Below are 23,115 nucleotides of genomic sequence, written 5' to 3' on the forward strand. Positions count from 1 at the left end.
GAAGGGAATGAGATGCTGAAATATGGCAGACTTTGCAAAAGAATATTTTTTTATATCCCTATTGATGTCAATCTTTCTTGCCCAATTGGTAAAGAATCCCCTTGCACTTGCCCCAGCTGTTTGCATCTCCTGAGAACCTGGTGTGCCAATTGAAAACTCTCTGAGAGAGGGTAACACCAGGTGCTTATGCAACCCCAGTTCGGATTTACAGAAGCAAAGCAACAGACAACTTTCAACTCAGGTAAAATTCAAACTCAAAATTTATTAACTTAGTTTACTTTGAGATCTTCTTCTCTCATTTCAGTGGTCATCACTGAAGTTGTTGTTGTTAGTCACTGTTGAGCTAGTGACGCTATGTCCAACAGAACGAAAAGCTGCCCAGTCCTGCACCATCCTCACAATCGTTGGTATGTTTGAGCCCATTGTTGCAGCCTCTGTGTCAGTACATCTCGTTGAGGGTCTTCTTCTTTTTCACTGACCATCTGCTTTACTGAGCATGATGTCCTTCTTCAGGGATTGGTCCCTCCTGATAACATGTTCAAAGTACATGAGATGAAGTCTCACCACCCTTGCTTCTAAGGAGCATTCTGGCTGTACGTCTTCCAAGATGGATTTGTTCGTTCTTTTGTCTGTCCATGGTATATTTAATATTCTTCATCAATACCATAATTCAAGTGCATAAATCCTTCTTTGGTCTTCCTTATTCATTGTCCAGCTTTTGCATGCATGTGAGGCAATTGGAAATACCATGACGTTGGCAGACACACTTTAGTTCTCAAAATGACATCTTTGTAACACTCTAAAGAGGTCTTTAGAGTGTCTGTCAGTTTGTCGTACTGAGGGGGCTTGTGTGTTGCTGTGATGCTAGAAGCTATGCCACCGGTATTCAGATACCAGCAGGGTCACCTATGGAGGACAGGTTTCAGCTGAGCTTCCAGACTAAGACAGACTAGGAAGAAAGACCCGGCAGTCTACTTCTGAAAAGAATTAGCCAGTGAAAACCTTATGAATAGCAGCAGAACATTGTCTGATATAGTGCTGGAAGATGAGCACCCCAGGTTGGAAGGCACTCAAAAGATGACTGGGGAAGAGTTGCCTCCTCAAAGTAGAGTCGACCTTAATGATGTGGATGGAGTAAAGCTTTCAGGACCTTCATTTGCTGATGTGGTATGACTCCAAATGAGAAGAAACAGCTGCAAACATCCATTAATGAATGGAACCTGGAATGTATGAAGTATGAATCAAGGAAAATTGGGAATTGTCAAAAATGAAATGGAATGCATAAACATCGATATCCTAGGCATTAGTGAGCTGAAATGGACTGGTATTGGCCATTTTGAATCAGATAATCATATAGTCTACTATGCTGGGAATGACAACTCGAAGAGGAATGGTGTTGCATTCATTGTCAAAAAGAATGTTTCAAGATCTATCCTGAAGTACAATGCTGTCAGTGATAGGATAATAACCGTATGCCTACAAGGAAGACCAGTTAATGCAACTATTATTCAAATTTAAGCACCAACCACTAGGGCCAAAGATGAAGAAATAGAAGATTTTTATCAGCTGCTGCACTCTGAAATTGATCGAACATGCAATCAAGGTACACTGATAATTGCTGGCGATTGGAATGCAAAAGTTGGGAACAAAGAAGGATCAGTAGTTGGAAAATATGGCCTTGGTGATAGAAACAATGCCAGAGATCGAATGATAGAATTTTGCAAGACCAGCGACTTCTTCATTGCAAATACCTTCTTTCACCAACATAAACGGCGACTATACACATGGACCTCGCCAGATGGAACACACAGAAATCAAATTGACTACATCTGTGGAAAGAGACGTTGGAAAAGCTCAATATCATCATTCAGAACAAGGCCAGGGGCCAACTGTGGATCAGACCATCAATTGCTCATATGCAAGTTCAAGCTGAAACTGAAGAAAATTAGAGCAAATCCACGAGAGCCAAAATATGACCTTGAGTATATCCCACCTGAATTTAGAGACCATCTCAAGAATAGATGTGACGCGTTGAACACTAGCGACCGCAGACCAGAGGAGTTGTGGAAGGACATCATCCATGAAGAAAGCAAGAGGTCACTGAACAGACAGGAAAGAAAGAAAAGACCAAGGTGGATGTCAGAGGAGACTCTGAAACTTGCTCTTGAGTGTCAAGCAGCTAAAGCAAAAGGAAGAATTGATGAAGTAAAAGAACTGAATAGAAGATTTCAAAGGGCCTCTCGAAAAGACAAAGTAAAGTATTATAATGACATGTGCTAAGAGCTGGAGATGAAAAACCAAAAGGGAAGAACATGCTTGGCATTTCTCAAGCTGAAAGAATTGTAGAAAAAATTCAAGCCCGGAGTTGCAATAGTGAAGGAAAATATTAAATGATGCAGGAAGCATCAAAAGAAAATGGAAGGAATACACAGAGTCATTATACCAAAAAGAATTAGTCAATATTCAACCATTTTCAAGAGGTGGCATATGATCAGGAATCGATGGTACTGAAGGAAGAAGTCCAAGCTGCTCTGAAGGCATTGGCGAAAAACAAGGCTCCAGGAATTGATGGAATATCAATCGAGGTGTTTCAACAAACAGATGCAGCACTGGACGTGCTAACTTGTCTATGCCAAGAAATGTGGAAGACAGCTTCCTGGCCAACTGACTGCAAGAGATCCATATTTATGCCTCTTCCCAAGAAAGGTGATTCAACCGAATGTGGAAATTATAGAACAATATCATTAATATCACACGCAAACAAAATTCTGCTGAAGATCATTCAAAAACAGCTGTAGCAGTGTATCGACAGGGAACTGCCAGAAATTCAGGCTGGTTTCAGAAGGGGACGTGGAACCAGGGATATGATTGCTGATGGCAGATGGATCCTGGCTGAAAGCAGAGAATACCAGAAGGATGTTTATCTGTGTTTTATTGACTATGCAAAGGTGTTCGACTGTGTGGATCATAACAAACTATAGATAAAAGTGCAAAGAATGGGAATTCCAGGACACTTAATTGTGCTCATGAGGAACCTTTACATAGATCAAGAGGCAGTTATTTGGACAGAACAAGGGGATACTGATTGGTTTAAAGTCAGGAAAGGTGTGCGTCAGGGTTGTATTCTTTCACCATACCTATTTAATCTGTATGCTGAACAAATAATACGAGAAGCTGGACTATATGAAGAAGAATGGGGGATCAAGACTGGAGGAAGACTCATTAACAACCAGTGTTATGCAGATGACACAACCTTCCTTGCTGAAAGTGAAGAGGACTTGAAGCACTTACTAATGAAGATCAAAGACCACAGCCTTCAGTATGAATTACACCTCAACATAAAGAAAACAAAAATCCTCACAACTGGACCAATAAGCAACATCATGATAAACGGAGAAAAGATTGAAGTTGTCAAGGATTTCGTTTGACTTGGAGCCACAATCAACAGCCATGGAAGTAGCAGTCAAGAAATCAAAAGACGCATTGCATTGGGCAAATCTGCTGCAAAGGACCTCTTCAAAGTGTTGAGGAGCAAAGATGTCACCCTGAAGACTAAGATGCGCCTGACTCAAGCCATGGTATTTTCATTCGCATCATATGCATGTGAAAGCTGGACAATGAATAAGGAAGACAGAAGAAGAATTAACCCCTTTGAATTGTGGTGTTCGCAAAGAATATTGAATATACCATGGACTGCCAAAAGAACGAACAAATCTGTCTTGGAAGAAGTACAGCCAGAATGCTCCTTAGAAGCAAGGATGGCGAGACTGCGTCTTACATACTTTGGACATGTTATCAGGAGGGATCAGTCCCTGGAGAAGGACATCATGCTTGGCAGAGTACAGGGTCAGCGGAAAAGAGGAAGACCCTCAATGAGGTGGATTGACACGGTGGCTGCAACAATGAGCTCAAGCATAACGACGATTGTAGGGATGGCACAGGATCGGGCAGTGTTTCGTTGTGTTGCGCATAGGGTCGCTATGAGTCGGAACCGACTCGACGGCACCTAACAACAATAGTAAAGAGGTCTTTTGCAGGAAATTTGCCCAACGCAGTACGTCATTTCATTTCTTGACTGCTGCTTCCATGGGTGTTGATTTTGGATCCAAGTAAAATGAAATCCTGGACAACTTCAGTCCTTTCTCCATTTATTATGATATTGCTTATTGCTTCACTTGTGAGATATTTTGTTTTCTCCATGTTGAGATGTAATCCATACTGAAGGCTGTAGTCTTTGATTCTCACTGAAGTGAAATCAGTAAAAGAAAGATGGGAAGCCCTTAAACAATCATCTCAGCTTTAAGTTCTTGTGGGAGCCAGTTCCTGTATGTCCCTGAAGTGTCACGCATCGCCACTGATCACACCTTAGATTTTATCCACCAGTATAACACCGACCATTATTACTCAGGATATAGAAACCGATATAACACCAACCATTATTACTCAGGATATAGAAATTGCTGGTACTGTAGCTAACTGGTGCATGCTCTTGTTTCTGAATAAAGTATGGTTTACCAGAATTTTTATTTATGACCGTGAATATTACCTTCCAACTTCAGATCTAATTTCAGCAGGACTAGTTATTTGACAAGGCATTCATGTGGCTGAGAAACTCTGCCTCATTTATTTCAGCTGCTGATAGATTTAGCTGTCCTCTTTTTGAACGTTTGCACATTTCCTGGCTTACTTGGAACTGGTACCATGTGGGATCAAAGACACTAGAGGCCCAGTATTAATTTTAATAAATGTTAAAACAAAAGTTAAGCTCCATTTTCTGGTTCCTGTTGTAACTGGAAAGAATAGCTCTTTCACTAGAAGAAAACAAATTAAAAATTAGGAACAGTGTGCCTTATCTGTTCCAAATGTGGATATAGGTATCTGCTTTGCCTCTCCCTAACTATACCATACAGCAAAGAAAATCACATTTGGTAACAGCTCTGGGGGTTTCTCCTAGGTCTTCTGCTCCAGGGATGAGAAGGGGAACAGCTGTCTTTACTGCCCAGGATTCCCTTTGACCATAGTCTTTGCTTCCCTGTTGCTGTTGATAGGCCCATGGTGATGAACAGTGTGATTATCATCCCCGTGCCAACCTCTTTCAACCTCTCTGCTAGTATATGTAGGTGTGTGCTGGTATCTGGGAATAATTTTACTTCAGAGGAGATGGAAAACATCCCTCAATTTCGCTTGGTGCTTGGCCCCTCAGATGCTAGCCTTAATTTTATTTCGTAGACTATTTTATGAACTCACCTCAGAGTTCAGAAGTCTTACACAGCCTTCTAGAATTACTATTATTTTCTGCCTCAAATTTTGGCCCATGGCATGTAAATCTTCAACTAAGAAGCGGTCGTGGATTGAATTGTGTCCGTCAAAACTATGTGTATCAATCTGGCTAGTCCATGATTCTCAGTACTCTGTGATTGTCCACCATTTTGTCATCTGATGTGATTTTGCTGTGTGTTGTAAATCCATTGTAAATCCTGCCTCTATGATGTTAACGAGGTGGGATAGCGGCAGTTATGTTAATGAGACAGGACTCAATCTACAGGATTGGATTGTGTCTTGAGCCAATCTCTTTTGAGATATAAAAGCGAGAAGTGAGCAGAGAGACAGGGAAACCTCGTACCACCAAGAAAGCAGTGCAGGAGCAGAGCACGTCCTTTGGACCTGAGGTTCTTGTGTGGAGAAGCTCCTAGACCAGGGGAAGATTGAGGACAAGGATCTCCCTCCAGAGCCAACAAAGAGAGAAATCCTTCCCCTGGAGCTGGTGCCCTGATTTCAGACTTCTAGTCTACTAGACTGTTAGAGAATAAATTTCTGTTTGTTAAAGCCATCCACGTGTGGTATTTCTGTTATAGCAGCACTAGATAAACAAGACAAAATTATAGAGAAATAAAAGGAAAATTAAAATTTATATTTATTCTTACTGATGACAAGTGGTCTATTATTTCAGTTTTGTTACATAGGTCCCTGGATGGCACAAATAGTTTGCATTCAGCTGGTAACCAAAAGGTTGGCACTTTGAACCCACCCAGTGGAACTGGGGAAGAAAATGCTTGATGATCTGCTTCCGTAAAGATTACAGCCAAGAAAGCCCTGTGGAGCAGCTCTATTCTATAACACATGGGGTCTGCATAAGTTGGAGTCAACTGGATGGCACAGGACAATATGTGATGTTGTCTCAGATCTTTCAATGGCAAAAATGTTTCTGCAAGATAATAGAGTCAGTAGGATCATTGTGTACGAGGAAAAGAAATGATTACAAGGTATTTCAAAAGAACCAAGGATTTTTAGGATTGTCAGTTACCAATAAAATTATGTGACCCAATTTCCTGGAGTGAGTTTTAGTTTCCTCTTAAGTCAAGTAGGGAAAATAAATTTTACCTAATATAAACCCACTGCCGTTGAGTTGATTCCAACTCATAGTGACCCTATAGAACAGAGTAGAACTGCCTAATATAGTTGGTGCGAAAATTAATGAGATGGTCTGTATAAATCACTTAGTGCACCATGTGTGACGTGGGTAAGCACTCAATAAATGGAAGATTAGGTACACACACATACACATCCTTTATTTCCACTTTTGGGTTTTGTCTGTTTACATCTTCGTTCAGAAAACTCATCCATTCTCATGGCTTAAGGATCAACTCTACCCAGAAGTTTCCTTTTTCTGTGTATCTAGCCTTTACCTCTGACCTAATCACTAGTGTCTAACCTCCCGCTGTTACCGACGTCCCACTTGGGTGTCATTTAAATTGTCATGTATTTCTTTAGCTACAGTGACTTTTGAAGCCAAACCATCATGGTAGTGATTGTAGAACTCACAGAATCGTATAACTTCAGAAATTTTATTTGAAAAATGAGGAATATGAGGCCCAGAATATGTAGGCAACTTGCCCCAAATCACACCATTTTCAAATCTAGATTTCAGTGTTGTCAGTTATCTTTTATACATACAACAGAGCTCTTTGAACATGTCAGGAAAGTTAGAGTATTGGATTTAGATTGGGAAGTGATCATGTCTGAAGATAAAGCAGGACTCAAAAAACAAAAAACAAATAAGCCATCAGTAGCTGTTGAGTTGATTTCAACTCCGGGTAACCTCATGTGTGTTAGAGTAGAACTATGCTCCATAGGGTTTTCAATGACTGATTTTTTTCAGAAGTAGATCGCCAGGCCTTTCTTCAGTGGTGTCTCTGGGCTGACTGGAACCACCAACCTTTCAGTTAACAGCCAGTCACATTAACTGCAGCACCCAGGAACTACAAAACAGGACTTGGTAGTGATAACATGGTTACAAATTATGTGACTATGTGCAAGGCACTTCACATTGCTCAGATTATTTCCCCATTTCTAAAATCATAACCATCCTATTTACCCCAGAGGATTTTGTATGATCTAGATTCTAGACTAAATGTATGAAAATGTTTGTATAGTGTGAATCCTGCATACATATTTTGTCTTTTATATACATATATACTGGATATGTATGTATATGTGTAAATATTAATAAATCAATTGATGAACTAACAAAACAGTTTTTCAACTAAATCCAATTCTTTGATAAATCTTATTTATTATTCCCAAATTAGGATGATCTGTGGTAAGTTCTAGGAACGCTGGTGGTGCAGTAGTTAAGCGTTCAGTTGCTAACTGAATGGTTGGTGGTTCAAACCCTCCAGCCATCCCACAGGAGAAAGATATGGATGGCAGTCTGCTTCTGTAAAGATTTACAGCCTTGGAAACCCTATGGGGCAGTTCTACTCTCTCCTGTAGGGTTGCTATGAGTCAGAATTGACTTAACAGCAATGGGTTTGGTTTGGTTTTTTGGTGGTAGTTTGTGTACTGCAAAGAAAGCTCAGTGTTTTGAGAATCAGGCTAATGGTGAGGAAGAATGCAGAGGGGGATTTTGCTGTGTTGGAATCCAAGTTAACTGTTTTGGTACTTAATAGTTAGAGATGTTCCTTGCTCCTAAGGGAATCAAGAGAATATTGCCCCTGAAGAGCAGATTAAATGCGAATATCGAGCCATTTTGAGCTTCATGGATATTAAGATGTTCTTTGAATTTCGATAGATAATTTCCTGGGAGTGATTTACTGTGTGACCTAGAGAAATACATGTAATTCTAGCTTCTTGTTAACACAGGAATTTTAAAGAAAGTGCAGGAATGGAAAATTGGTTTCAACTTGAAGGTACCCTCTGGTTGATTGATTGGAGGTGATGGCATACAGACCTGTGTGGAAAGAGGTTTTGAGGTTGAGTCTAGATCAAGCCAGGTGGCGAAGTGGTTGAGAGCTACGGCTGCCATCTAAAAGAGGGGCAGTTCAAATCCCCCAGCCACTCCTTGAAAACTCTGTGGGGCAGTTCTACTCTGTCCTATAGGGTCACTGAGTTGAAATCGACTCGATGGCAACTGGTTTGGTTTTTTTGGGTTTTGGTCATAGACCCCGATAGAAATGATATCTGTAGATAGCGGAAATAGCACTGAGGCCTTGGTTATAATCCTGGTGAGGCCTTAACGAAGACCCTTAATCACTGTGCTCTTTTCCCCTCATTTGCAAAATAATTAATGTGGACAAGCTTCCCTCTGTCGTCCTTTCTGGCTCTGATAGTGTCTGATTCTGAGAAAAGGGCAATTTACACAGTGTTTTAAATTCTAAGACAATGATTGATTTATCTATATTTACAAATAAAGTATAATTTTTATTTGTGTCAACTCAAGTACACATTTTATCAAGGAAGATGACTGTTCTTAATGATTATGAAGCTGTAATTCTGTGCTACCCACCTGATAGGATCTTGTGAGATCTAGATTCAAGAGAATGTGTGAAAAAAAATTTGTAAACTAAAAAAATGCTGCACAAATTTAAGCCATAAACAGAGGTTTCGGATCCTCTAATTTTTAAGTAATAAGTTCTCTGGAAAGTCAAGAATATGAAAGAAATTCTATTACTTTTAAAGAGCATTCTCTAAACATTCTTTTGACTATAGCAAAGGAAAAAATAGAAATAATGAAAGCTGGATGTGTTTGACATGGGCCCTTTTATCATCCTTGTGTAACTTCCAGAATAATAGATAGAATTGCTGAATTTTTCTTTTCTAGTAAGAAAAGGGAATTAACATGCTTATTTGTTTCTTTTTGTATGATATAAAATTTTAGAAAATCTTTTTTCTTTCAAGCCCTATAAAATCAGGTTTAAATTGGTTCATCAGATTTTTTTATTAACTGATTTTAGCTAAATCATTTTTTTTCTTTTTTTTTAAGACCATTTCACATGTTGCAAAGTGTTTTCAGAAGGTGCAGTCCCCAGAAAGTATGACGAGACCTCCTGAAGTTCAGTCCAGGGGGAGATTTGGAAAGCCCACACATGTTACAGCCTTCTACAGATTGTATTCCTTCTTTGGAATTTACAGTTTTATTTTCTTCCATGTTCTTGTTTTATTTAAAGTTTTGGAAGACTATGGATGGCTAGTTGTTGTTGTGTACTGTCAAGTTGATTCTGACTCATAGTGACCCTATAGAACAGGGTAGAACTGCCGCATAGGGCTTCCAAGGCTATAATTTTATGGGAGCAGGTTTTTTCTCCTGTGGAGTGGCTGGTGGGTTCGAACCGCCAACCTTTTGGTTGGCAACCAAGCACTTAACTATTGTGCCATCAAGTATCCTTGGATGGCTAGTTGACATCTTAATTAAAGGCGAGGGGGGCAGATTAGTGAGTTCAGTTCGTGTTTACCATTGACTTTTGAGCAAAAGATCCCATTTATGATTATTTGGTCTCTGTTTTCAGATCAGACTCCGACTCCAACAAGATTCCTGAAAAATTGTGAAGAAGTAGGCCTCTTCAATGAGCTGGACTGTTCCCTGGAGCACGAGTTCAGGAAAGCTCAGGAGGAGGAGAGCAGCAAGCGGGTAGGTTTGCTTGTAGTGACACCTTAAGAGGCGTGTCCTCTGACACCCACTAGAAACCTCCTAGAGGAAACTAGGTGGCACTTCAGATTATGTGAACGTGGCCTTAAAACAGCATTTTATCCATTTGCGAGCGTTTGTCTAACGTTTGAAAAAGCACTTTCAAAGGCTGCTTGTGATAGCATCCAAAGCTAGATAAATCATGGGAAAAGTAGATATACGAAGTATGAAATTTAAGCAAAAAAAGGGACCTGATTTTTTTTTAAGGTTTGTGCTACTTTTATTTTATTTTAATTTATTATTGTACTTTAGATGAAGGTTTACAGAACAAGCTTCTCAAAAAACAGTTTGTACACATATTGTGTTGTGACATTGGTTACCAACCCCATGACATGTCAACACTCTCCCCTTCTCGACCTTGGGTTCCCTGTTACCAGCTTTCCTATTCCCTTCTCCTGCTAGTAAAAAGACCTGATTCTTGAACTTGACTTGGATAAACTTACAGACTTTTCTTTGCAAAACCTGTTGTTTCACTTTGCTAAATATTTAATCGTATGTCTTACCTGGGTGGTGAGTGCAGGAGAGAAGAGTCAAGGGAGAAAAGAGCAGGAGCTTCCTCCCAGTGGCAGTAAAGTTGTTTCATCTGATTTGGGCCCAGGTTGTAACTGTCTGTTTACCATAATCTTTCTGATCATTTTCCACCAAGCTCACAATTACTTTCTCGTCATATTATTGAACATCTGCTGTTGTCGAGACAAATAGGTTAACTATGAGTGTGGATTATTTGTTCTTAAAAATGTAGGAGATCCATTTGATGTATTTTTTTTTCAGAACAGATTCAGCTTTTATATTAAGGTACTGGCGTTTTAAAATCACTTTACAGGATTAAGGCAAAGGGATAGGGTCACAAGTAAATGCAACAGTGATGCTCGGTAGCACTTTTTTTCGTTGTTCTTATAGAGCATTATTGGATCCCTATAATGTACTAAACAACCAATTAGACACAGTCCCTGAACAGAGATCTTAAAATGTAAGAGACAGTTGGAGGGAAGAGTAGTAAGGAATTCTGACGTTCCAGCTGTCCATCCGGAAAGGAAATTTTAAAAGGCTCTGGTATTTCTGAGTGTTTTAAAGCCTTTGAATCATCCTCGATGTGAAATTATAATAATCCCCCTTCACCAGCTTTTTCATGTCACATTCTCACATCATAAGAGTCAAAGGCTTTTACTCAGTATGGGCTACTTAAGGAAAAATAATGAAAATGGGCGAAGGTTACAAGAAGCGTATAAAATCCCAAGTAACTTATTTTATTTATTTACAACTAATTTGTTATTTATACTACTTTCCCCTAGTGAAATGAAGTGCCTTAAAAAAAACAAAACAAAACAAGCAAATAAAAAACGAACTTTATAGAGCACTTACTGTTTGCCTGAGCACTTGAAAAATATTAACTCAATAAAAATAAAAGGCATGCATACTGTATTTCTTTGCAGTAGGAATAGATTAAAACAACAATGACAAGAACAACAATCATGAAATAGTAGGGGGAGAAGAACCTAAAAACTCTAGGAAATTTCCCCTGTTGAGTAATACATTTAGCCGTTCTTGGTAGACGGGCATGGCATATATAGGGGACTACTTAAGGGGATTAAGTTCATTTGTTCCCCCAAGATAATTAAAGTTGACTTCTTGGATAAGCTTAACTGTAAGAAAGATGTGTACTGGTCCATTTTGTCTTCATTTCTGATAGAGGGGTTTTATCTGAGAAGTTCCTGGGTGGTGCAAACAGTTAACGCATTTGGCTGTTAAGAAAAGATTGTGGGATTGAGTCTACCCAGGGGCATCTTGAAAGAAAGGCCTGATGATCTGCCTCTGAAAAATCAGCCTTTGAAAACTCTCTGGAGCACAGTTCTACTCTGACACACATGGGGTCATCACGAGTTGGAATCGACTCAAGGGCAAGTGGTATGCCCTTGATTTTTTAAAAAAGATTGTACCAAGAATAGCCATGGTAGAAATGTGGTTTTAGGTGTTCTCCATTATACTCATAATCTCCTACATAAATTTTGCAAATCTGAATTCTAGGAAATGGCTTACGTCATTGAGGAACCAAAATATTTTCTCCTCATGGACACTGAGAATCATGTAACTGGTTCTGTTTCTCTTTTTTCTTTGGCTGCTAGGTAACATGAAGCCAAGTGTTCTGCTTAATTTTGAGAACTTTTTAAAATACTATACTGCACATATTTTACTTCCCCCTGGCCTAGACTTTCAGTTCTAGTTTGTATTTTCTCTGATCCTGATTTTTAATTAAAAAAAAATTTTCATGGTATACATTCCTGTGGGCTGAGAAAGAGCATAAGTGATTAAATTTTGAGAATTAAAATAATTAGGCAAGCAAATTTGAGAAAGGGGACTAGTGCAGTGGCGGAAACATATTATTTCTTTATTTTCAGTGTTGCTCATAGCCATGTGGTGATTTTGTGATGGGTATGTGGGTAGGGGGAAACCCTGGTGGCATAGTGGCTAAGTGCTACGGCTGCTTACCAAAGGGTTGGCAGTTCATGTCCGCCAGGCGCTCCTTGGAAACTCTATGGGGCAGTTCTACTCTGTCCCCTAAGGTCGCTATGAGTCGGAATCGACTTGATGGCACTGGGTTTTTTTGAATGTGGGTAGGGGATCCTGTAGCTAGCATCTCGCATGGTTTTGGGACTGGCTTCTCAGGAGACCACTGTCTCATGCCTCAACCTCACTTGCACGCCCTGGAAGCTGAACAAGGTTCAGGCTGTTGAAGCTGCCTCCTTCTTCATCTATGTCAAACCAAAGGGGCCAAATCCAGCCTTGGTTGGAGGCTGTGTGAGAGCCACAGTGCTATGGCTGCATGAGAGGGCATTGTACGTGGTAACTCATCCAGCAGCAAAGCAGGCTAGGTTGGTGTCTTCTGTACTAGCATTTCTGTGGAAGCCACAGGTCAGGGAACGAGGAGTAGAAGGTGATGCTTCCGAATCCATCAATATACTTTTACCTGCCACTTTGACTGTGCTTCTGCCTCTACCAACATCCCTGGCACACTGCACCCCTAGCTACTACTTCTACTGTGTTCTTCTTGCTTAAAAAGTAAAACCCAAATTCCTTATTCCACCCATACCTTACTATCCTTGAGTGTTATCTTCCCCTTCCTTCTTTTTGTTTGCATTTGAATACATTTTTCTTTTTAATTCTACATCTTCAACTCTCTTCTGATTTCCTTTGTTCAGAGTGTTTTCATAAAAGACTTGTGTTGGTTCCCTCAAAAAGTTTTAGTAAAGTGGAATATGGACTAATTTATCTGGAGAATTTGATTAACAATGTCCTTGCTTGAACTTCCTGAGGCGTTATACAAAAATACTGGAAAGATTGGTCTGGTTCTCCCTACCTCTTTAGATTTCTAGTAGCGGTCTGGTTTAGAAAATTCTGTTAAAGAGCATATACCAAAAACCCATTGCCACTTAGTCGATTCTGACTCATAGTGACCATATAGGACAGAGTAACCATAGGGTTTTCAAGGAGCAGTTGGTAGATTTGAACTGCCGACCTTTTGGTTAGCAGCTGAGCTCTTAACCAGGGCTCCAAAGAGAAAATAGAGTAAAACCTGCAAAAGCTGAAAGCTGTGTAAGGAGGAAACCTGTCAGAGAAGAGAAATTCAAATATTTTCCACTAAAACCAGCCATAGAAAAGTTGTGAGACTGTATCCTGTCAAAGGCAGAAGATTTGTGAGTCTTGGAAAAACAAGGCAGTCCTGTGGAGTTCCAGCTCTCACCCGTTTCGCTGTAATTGATCCTTGCTTAGCCAATGTGGCTGTCCACTGGGGAAAATTCTGTTCCACCGACTGCGTTCCTAATCCTGACATCCTTTTCCAAAAACATCCCAATGTCTGGATAGGGTAAAGACAGACTAGAGGCAGGTCATGACCACTGAAAAAAGGCCCCAGTGTCTGTATCTATATACGTATATAGTTGACAACGCATTCCACATGGCATCAATTTTCGACGTTAATATAAACTCACAGCCTTGTAACTCTTTAATAAGAGATTTTATTTTGCTCGGACAAGCATCAGCAGGCATCACAAATCTCAGCTTGCCTATGGTTTAGGACTCAGGCTAGTCCATGTCCTGAAACATACCAGAAACTCTTGGTCATGCATTTATTTATTAAAAAAATATTTTTAAGTACTTACCATTGCCAGGTATTGTCCAAGGAATGGATGAATATATCACTGAATAAAGCTAATAAAAACCCTTATTTTCTTGTAGATTCTAGCAGGCAAGACAAACAATAAATAAGTAACAAAAATATGTAATATGTCAGATGGTGATCAGGGCTGTGGAGAAAAATATAGAGTGGTCATGGAAGGCATCACGGGTAAGTGAACATTAGAGCAGAGACCTGAAGGAGAAGGCCTGAACCAGGTACATATCTGGGAGAAGAATGTTCTGGATGGAGAGGACAAATGCAAGGACCTTGAAACTGGATGGTACACTGTATGCCTGAGGAGTTGCAAAGAGGCCAGTTTGGCTGGTGGAGGCTAGTGAGCTGAGGGGGAGGAGAGGAGCCCCTTGGAAGGCCTTGTAGGCTGTTTTAAGGACTTTGGTTTTTACATCAAGTGAGAGGGGGAACCATTGGACAGTTTTGAGCAGAGGAGTGATGGAATCTGACTTATGTTTTAGAATGATCACTTTTGCTGCAGAGTTAAAAGTAAACTGTTGGAGTGCCATGGTAGATGAGGGGAACCAGTCAGGAGGATATTGAAAGAATCCAGGGTAAAGATGATGGAAGATTGGTTCAAGGTGGAAAAGGAGGGGTGGTTAGATTCTGGTTATATTTTGAAGGTATAGTCAACAAAATTCGCTGATGGATTTGATAAGGGGAGTAATAAGAAAGAGTAGAATCAAAGATGAACCCAGGTTTTGGGCCTGAGCAGCTGGAAGGGTGGGTTATCTGTGGGAGATGGAAGTTAAAAGAAATAATTGGGGAATTTGATTAGACTTGTTAGGTGGAGATACTAGATAGGCGGTTAGATATGGAGGTATGTAGTTCAGGAGCAGGCCAACCTGGAGATGTAATCTGGGAGGCATAGGCATATCCACTTACCACCACCAGTTGTTATTGAGTAGGCTCTGACTCATGACGACCCCATGTGTGTCAGAGTGGAATTGTGCTCCATAGGGTTTTTTAAAAATAATATTTTATTGAGTTTTTGGTGAAGATTTACACAACAAATTAGGTTCCCATTCAACAATTTCTATACAAGTTGTTCAGTGACATTGATTACATCCTTCACAAGGCATGAACATTCTCATTATTTCTGTTCTGTTGTCATTAATCTAGTTTCCCTGCCCCTTTACATTCTCATCTTTGTTTTAAAGTAATTTTTGGCCATTTGGTCTCATATAGGTGATTTTTTTAAAGGAGTGCAGTACTTATGGGTGATATTCATTATTTTTTCAGCCAATTTGTTATTTAGCTACAAAGTAACTTCAGGGGTTAGTTTCGATTCAAGGTCTGAAGACTATCTCAGGGCAGTAGCCTTGGGAAGTCCTCCAGCCTCAACCAGTCCAGTAGGTCTGGGTTTTTGTTGTTGTTGTTGTTTTAGGAATTTGAGGTTCTAGTCCACATTTTTCTCTCATTCCATCAGGGTCCATCTATTGTGCTTCTGATTAGAATGGTTGGTAGTGGTAGCTGGGCACCATCTAGTTCTTCTGGACTCAGGGTAGATGAGACCGTGGTTCATGTAGACTGTCCTGTAGACTAGTTTCTTCTTTGAGTCTTTGGTTTCCTTCTTTCTCTTTTGTTCCGGACAAGCAGAGAGAGACCGATAGTTGTATCTTAGATGGCTGCTCTCAAGCTTTTGAGACCCCAGACACTACTCACCAAACTAGGATATAGAACAGAACTTTATGAACTACATTATACCAGTTGACCAAGATGTCCCACGAGACTATAGTCCTAATCCTTCAAACCCAGAAATCCAATCCCCAGAGGTGTTTGATTATGTCTCAGAAGTATTTGCAACCGTGTTCCCTATGTACTTTGTTATGTATATGAATACATGTGCACACATATACACATGCAACAAGTGGCTACAACGATGGGCTGAAGCATAATGAGGGTTGCGAGGATGGCACAGGACCAGGCAGTGTTTCCTTCTGTTGTACATAGGGTCACTCTGAGTTGGAGTTGACTCCACGGCACCTAACAACAACAACATACATATGCATATACCTATATACATATGTGTGTGTATATATATATTATATATATGTATATATACCTATACACATATATGCCTACTATGTACATATATATACCCACACATATATTTTTTGGTTCTTTTTGCTATAGTTTCAAAATTATATATGCCATACCCACAGGCCCATTTTTCTTGTGTACTTTTTAGTGACGTCATTTACCCTTGTCAAGCTGTGTACAGTTCATCCTCATACGTAGGGTTTTTAATAGCTGATTTTTCAAATGTAGGTCACCAGGCCTTTCTTCTGAGGCACCTCTGGGTGGACTTGATCCTCCAACCTTTCTGTTAGTAGCTAAGTGCATTAAGCATTTGCACCACCCAGGGACTCCCACAGGCATATGGATGGTGTTTATGTATGTGAGGCTGGATGGAATCATCTGGGCCAAGAGTGAATCTAGATGAAGTCTGAGCATGGAGCTTGGAAAAGTCCTCAAGAATCCTCCAAAACAGAATATTCAGCTTTACTCAGTGGCCAGATATAACACAGAAGACCATGACCCATAAAGAACCAAGTCAAATATGGGAGCCCAGCCCTAGCAGTAGTGCTGAATGGACTCCAGTATCTGACAGTTGGTGTGCTGGTTTTGGGTTCCATGTTAGAGGAAAAGAAAAGTTAAAAAAAAGAAAGAAAAAGGAGGATGAATTAATTGACTTTTTGTATTTGATTGTTGTTGTTGTTAGGTGCCGTTGTGTTGGTTCCTGCTCATAGCAACCCTATGTACAACAAAACGAAACACTGCCCGGTCCTGCACCGTCCTCACAATTGTTGCTGTGCTTGAGCCCATTGTTGCAGCCACTGTGTCAATCTATCTCATGGAGGGTCTTCCTCTTTTTCACTGACCTGTACTTTACCAAGCATAACGTCCTTCTCCAGGAACTGATTCCTCCTGATAATATGTCTAAAGTACGTGAGACAAAGTCTCACCATCTTTGCTTCAAAGGAGCATTTGGCTGTACTTCTTCCAAGATAGGTTTGTTCATTCTTCTGGCAGACCATGGTATAGTCAATATTCTTCACCAACACCATAACTCAAAGACATCAATTCTTTTTTGGTCTTCTTTACTCATTGTCCAGCTTTCGCATGCATGTGAGGCAATTGAAAATACAGGGCTTAGATCAGGCTCACCTTAGTCCTCAAAGTGACATCTTTGCTTTTTAACACTTGAAAGAGATCTTTTGCAGCAAATTTGCCCAGTGCAATTAGTCATTTGATTTCTTGACTGCTGCTTCCATGGGCGTTAATTATAGATCCAAGAAAAATGAAATCCTTGACAACTTCAATATTTTCTCCATTTATCAGGATGTGGCTCATTGGTTGAGTTGTGAGGACTTGTGTTTTCTTTATATTGAGATGTAATCCATACTGAAGGCTATATTCTTTGATGTCCATCAGTAAGTGTATTTGATTGCTTTTCCTTAAAAGAGATTGAATAATGCGTATCTAGGAAGAGGGAGAGAGATTCATCATTTGATGGCAGTTGTGTGAGAAAGTGCGTGCGTGTGTGTGTGTGTGTGTGTGTGTGAAGGAGGAAGGGGAATTAAAGGGACTAGAAATGAACTCTTTTGTCTTGCTGAGAGAAATATAACATTACAGCCTAACGTGGTTAAGGACCCTGCAGATGAAAAGGGTGGCGTATAAGTGCTAAGTGTTTTTATTCTCCCCTAGGACCTAAATCTGACTCATTATGCTAATGCAGCAATACCAAATTAGGACATTTGCATGCTCTAGAATTTCTACCCAACTGATGAAAAGTGTGGTCCATCCCCAGAGAGTGTTGACTGTTTAACACATGGGAACAAGGGACAAGCTACAATCTTAAGATCTTGTATTCTAGCTCAACAGGCATCATGGAACAGGGCATGGTCAGGTCAGCTTCAGCTCAAAGAAGTTGGCTGTTCAATCTGATTAAACTCTATACCTGGAAGTCATGTCAACTGATACCACCAGTTCCTTGGGGCAGAGGGTGCAGAGAGGGAGGTACTTTGCCTTCTCACTTAGCCTTGCTGCCACCAGCCCCTAGTCAGCATGACTGCTCTCTGGGGAAGGTATGAGTGGCAATGGGTGGAAAATAAAGGATACTGAGGTGATTGCAACAGCTGCATGTTTCTGGTTACATTAACATGTTGCTTCTGTGATATTTGTGTGAAACGATCCTTCCCTGCCCCCAGAAGTCTGGAGAAAAAGAATATTCTGAAACCTAAATCTGGTTTTATCCAGGTTTTGAAAATGTCACCATGTTTGCTTAATCCTATCAGATGAATACTTCCTTGAGAGATTTTTGCCTTTCGAGACTGAAAAAGCTGGCTTGTTTTAAATTTTTTTTAAAGTTAGATTACTGCCCTTGGTGAGACTGTTTTTGATCTTTTCGTTTTTTTATCAACATGACTGAAAGGAAACACCAATTGACAATGTTACTGGAGATGACGACCTGTTTCTTTCCCCACCCCAGTGATTGGGAAACCTAAGTCTTATAAGAACTCTTCTCATCCTCCCATTTCAGCACACAAATGTAAATCACTTTCAACTTTTTCCTTTTTGGTTAAAATTATGCTTTCTGCTTCTTAGGTGGAATTTGACACTGGACGAGAATTTAGCCTGATCTTTGCATCACTCAGGGAAATAGCTAAACCAGAGGATAAACTGGAAGAAGTTTCATGTGTTTTAGGTCACTGGGGTTTAGGAATAATGAGCACAATCTTAACAGGGATTATTAAGAATTGGTGTCTATTTCCATATATATGAATGAATCATGATGTGATCTTGGGTTCTTCCTCAACTTTAAAATGGAGTTGCCAATGAAAAATGCATAGCAGTTTTATTTTTTTCTCTCTTCCTTTGGTGGAAAGTCAGGGCTTTCACAAAGCAATGGAACGTATAGACTATTGCCTTGCAAAGAATGGGCACTTAATACCAAATATGTTTGATGTGGGTGATACGGGAAGGCCCGCAGCTTGGAAGAACACTGGTTGAGGTGGGTACCAGGTATCTGATCACCATTAGTCTTGGAGTATTTGGATAGATATTTGGATAATTTGAGCCTTAATGGATGAGTCCTTACAACCTAACTTCCACACTAAAGAAAAAATATCTTACTTCTTGAGCCTGAGGATTTAACTTTTAATGCTGAATTATTTGGCAGTTTGCTGCTCTACCTTCAATGGGTGTTATAAACCAAAAAAAGGGGGAGGGGATGATGTTGCGGTCTCTGCATGGTATCTTTTTTGAGAGCTGGTCACAAGGCTTCCAGAAGCTAAAGTGTGAATTAGAAAGATTGTGCATCCATTTCATTTCATGCCCATGATGGGTGTTCTCAAATGAGGTACTGATGTTTCCACTTGATGCTGGAGGGCAGAAGAGACTGGGGAAAGACTGGACTCCGTAACATGGAAGATGAAAGTTGCTAGAGGAAGCTGGGCATTGACTCTGGGAACCTCTCTTGATGTTGGAAATATTGCAGAATAAAATATTTTCTTGTACTACTATTTCCTGTTTGGTTGGAATTGGGTATGGTAATAATCAAAGTACCTATATTCATGAAGTGCATTCAGGCCCACATATGACATTTTGAACAGAAGGTATTAATGATAATTTTGATTTTGGCCCCTTTAGTTAACAGAGAACAATTATAGGTGGTTGGAGCCCTGGTGGCACAGTGGCTAAGAGCTATGGCTACTAACCGAAAGGTTGGCAGTTCAAATCCACTATTCACTCCTTGGAAATGCTATGGGGCAGTTCTATTCTGTCCTGTAGGGTCGCTATGAGTCAGAATTGACTCTGTAACAACAGGTTTAGTTTTTCTGCTAGTAATATTTTCCCCCATTTTAAGTACAGAAAAATAAACTATCAAGAGATTTAAAAAAGAGTTTATAGGTCTTCACCAAGGAGGTGCAATGGTAGGTGTGACATGTTTTGGCTTTTTTTCCTACCTCTTTAACTACTCCATCTTGTCCCCTCATCCTTTGGATGTATTCACTCTCAGGTTGTTGCTATTTATACCTTCTCCTTAGAAAACTCATCCATTCTCATGGCTCAATGATCAACTCCAGCCAAATGATTCTTTTATCTAAAAATCTAGCCCTCACCTTGGACCTAAATACTAGTGTCTGATCTCCAGCTGTGGGCAGTGGTGGTTCAGTGGTAGAGCTCTTACCTCCCTGTGGGAGACCTGAATTCGGTTCCTGGCCAATGTACGTTATAGGCAGCCACCATCCACCTGGCAGTGGAGACTTGCGTGTCACTATGATGCTGAACAATTTCAGTGGAACTTCTAGACCAAGACAGACTAGGAAAAAAGGCCTGGTGAACTACTTCTGAAAACCAGCCAGTGAAAACCCTATGGATCACAACGGTCCAATCTGCAACTGATCGTGGGGATGGCTTTTTTCTGGCAGCATTTTGTTCCATGGTGTATGGGCTCACCATAAGTTGGAGGCAGACTCAACAGCAGATGACAACAATAGCAACAACAACCTCTAGTTATTACTGACATTCCGCTTTGAATATGCCACCGGCCCATCTCTCAGTCAACTTGCCCACAGCTGTATCTGCTCCCACGCCTAACTGCTCTGGTTCCATCATAGGCATATTTCACCTCCCACCACGGGGGTCAGCTTTGCCTTGCCAACCTCATTTGCCCCATTCACTAGGTCCAATCAACCTTCTTAGAAAAGAGTCTTCATATCTTTCCTTTATCTTCCATATCTATCATTTCAAATCTAGACCATCATCACTTCCTACTGGTTTAGTGCTGCGAACTCCAAGAGAATCCTTTGACCTTTAACATGCTTTTTAAAAATGCCTGGCACTAAGTATTATTGTAAAATCAAATGCATTTATTAAAAAGTGGAAACTTACAGAAATATTGAAAAGAAAGAAAATGTTCTTGAAGCCATTTGCCTCTCTCTGGCGGTTAAGCTAAAGTTCCTCCAAATATTATCATTACTAACAGAGGGAGGGGTTGGGGTGGGACGTCATGGGTGCACCGGAGGGAGTGGGTTGGAAGCTGTTAAACGTAGGATTGTGCCCTGTCTTATTATAGCAACACGTGACCAGTCGGGGCCTGATTTTACAACCTTCTATGTGGGTATTATGCATGGAATACATTAAAAGGACCAACGAGGGGAGGGGATCACTAAAATAAAATGACAAGGAAAAGAAACAAGACCAAAAAAATAACCAAAAACACTGTGGAGTGCTGAAGTTCCCAGGCACCACAGTGAACTCATAACTGGCCTGTGAGGAAGGCTTGTTTGGCCATCCTTCCCATCAGGCTGCTTACTGTAGATGAAAATTAGTCCAATTGAATTATTTGGCTGGGATGGTCCTCACTAAAACAATTATGAGGCTCAGCTTTAGAGGCCGACAAAAGGGCAGCTTTTCCCAGCAGGGGACTTTCTCATCAGGGCTATTTTTCTGTTCCAGGTTTGGGTTGGGTTCTCAGCTTGTTTAAATCACTGGTTACCTGTTCCCAGGCAAGCCAGACAGGGATTTCAAGGCTTAACCCGGAAGGGAATCACAATGGTGAATGGCCGCTCGTCTCTGAAGGAATTGATTTCCAGCTGTGAGTTGTGAGGAATTCAGGACTTCCAGTGAACCAGACAGGCATCAAGAATGGGATGTGTACCTGGTTGCAGGGGCTGTTGGATCTGCAGCAGAAGCCCACACTGTCCTCCACAAGGCCCCGCGGTAGAATCCACACTGTCCTCCACAAGGCCCCATGGCGGAAGCCCACACTGTCCTCCACAAAGCCCTGCATTAATACTTTCGAAGGCAAGCAGGAAAACAAACTTGTTTTCTGGACCAGATTAAAGCAGAATGACTCAAAGATGAAGCTTCTGTGCTAGGGAGAAAATAATTCCAGGAAACAATACTGAGATTTAGAAAATTGAACCAAATGTTAGATTCCATGAGCATCTGTAGAGTAAGAGTCACTTATCTGGGCCCCTCGCAGAGATGTGAGAAAAAAAAAAAATTGTCAGTGTTAAAAAAAAAGGAAAGGAAAATAATATAATAGTTGCAAGAAACCGTCTCTGCCTCCATCATCCCATAAATCCAGGTGAACGTTAAGTATGGTTAGGAGCAGGTATGGGAGTGATTTACTCTGGGAACCCTGCTGTAGCATTTGTGTGTTGTTATTTCCATACCGATAAGCCTGAGGGGCCGGGAAGTGGGATTCCGAACATTCCTCCCATCCATATTTCCAGCACGTTGGCTGTCAAGTCGAACCTGGGGTGCAGTGACTAATTTCAGAACCAGGGCTGTACAGAGACATGTTTCTTGTCCCCCACCAAGCACCACCAAAATCCAAAGACCTCGGAAAATGTATGAAATGGTGGATTTTATCCCTTGAATAAGGTCCCTGGGTGGCACGGTAACTGCAAGGTTGGTGGTTTGAACCCACCCAGCAGCACCACGGAAGAAGAGGCCTGGAGATCTGCTTCTGTGATGATTACAGCCAAGAAAAGCCTATGAAGGAGTTCTACTCTGTAACACATGGGGTCTCCATGAGCTGGAATTGACTTGATGGTACAAGATAACAACAACATCCCTTGAATTACTTGCATTGTTACACGTTTGGATCTAGCTGTTCAGGCTCACATGCTGATTGGATTGGAGATGAGGCCAGGTGGGTCCTCTTTGGTAGTCACAACGTCGCTTTCTTGCCCCTTCTGTGTGAGATGGGAATATCTGACGCAGAATTCTCGAGAACATTATTTCTTTGCTTCTGAAGACAACGTGTCTGTCAGTTTGTCGCAGTGTGGTGGCTTGTATGTTGCTGGAAGCTATGGCGCCAGGATTTCAAATACTAGCATGGTCATTCATGGTGGACAGGTTTCAGCAGATTTCCAGACTAAGACAGGCTAGGACAAAAGACCTGGTAATCTACTTCTGAAAATTAGCCACTGAAAACCAATGGCCA

The 23,115-nt window shown here is 40.7% G+C and overlaps 1 protein-coding gene across 6 annotated transcripts in view; it reads left to right on the top strand.

Annotated features, from left to right (window-relative positions):
• Positions 1–23,115, top strand: part of CREB5 (cAMP responsive element binding protein 5) — a 471,478-nt gene that overhangs the window by 101,606 nt on the left and 346,757 nt on the right. For all 6 annotated transcript variants that reach the window (XM_049894543.1, XM_049894546.1, XM_049894547.1 and 3 more), the window contains one exon: positions 9,786–9,907. In XM_049894543.1, coding sequence (XP_049750500.1) covers positions 9,786–9,907 — 122 coding nt within the window. The remainder of the gene's footprint in view (positions 1–9,785; positions 9,908–23,115) is intronic.

The sequence above is a fragment of the Elephas maximus genome, chromosome 8 (genome assembly GCF_024166365.1).
Source record: "Elephas maximus indicus isolate mEleMax1 chromosome 8, mEleMax1 primary haplotype, whole genome shotgun sequence".
Lineage (NCBI taxonomy): Eukaryota > Metazoa > Chordata > Mammalia > Proboscidea > Elephantidae > Elephas > Elephas maximus.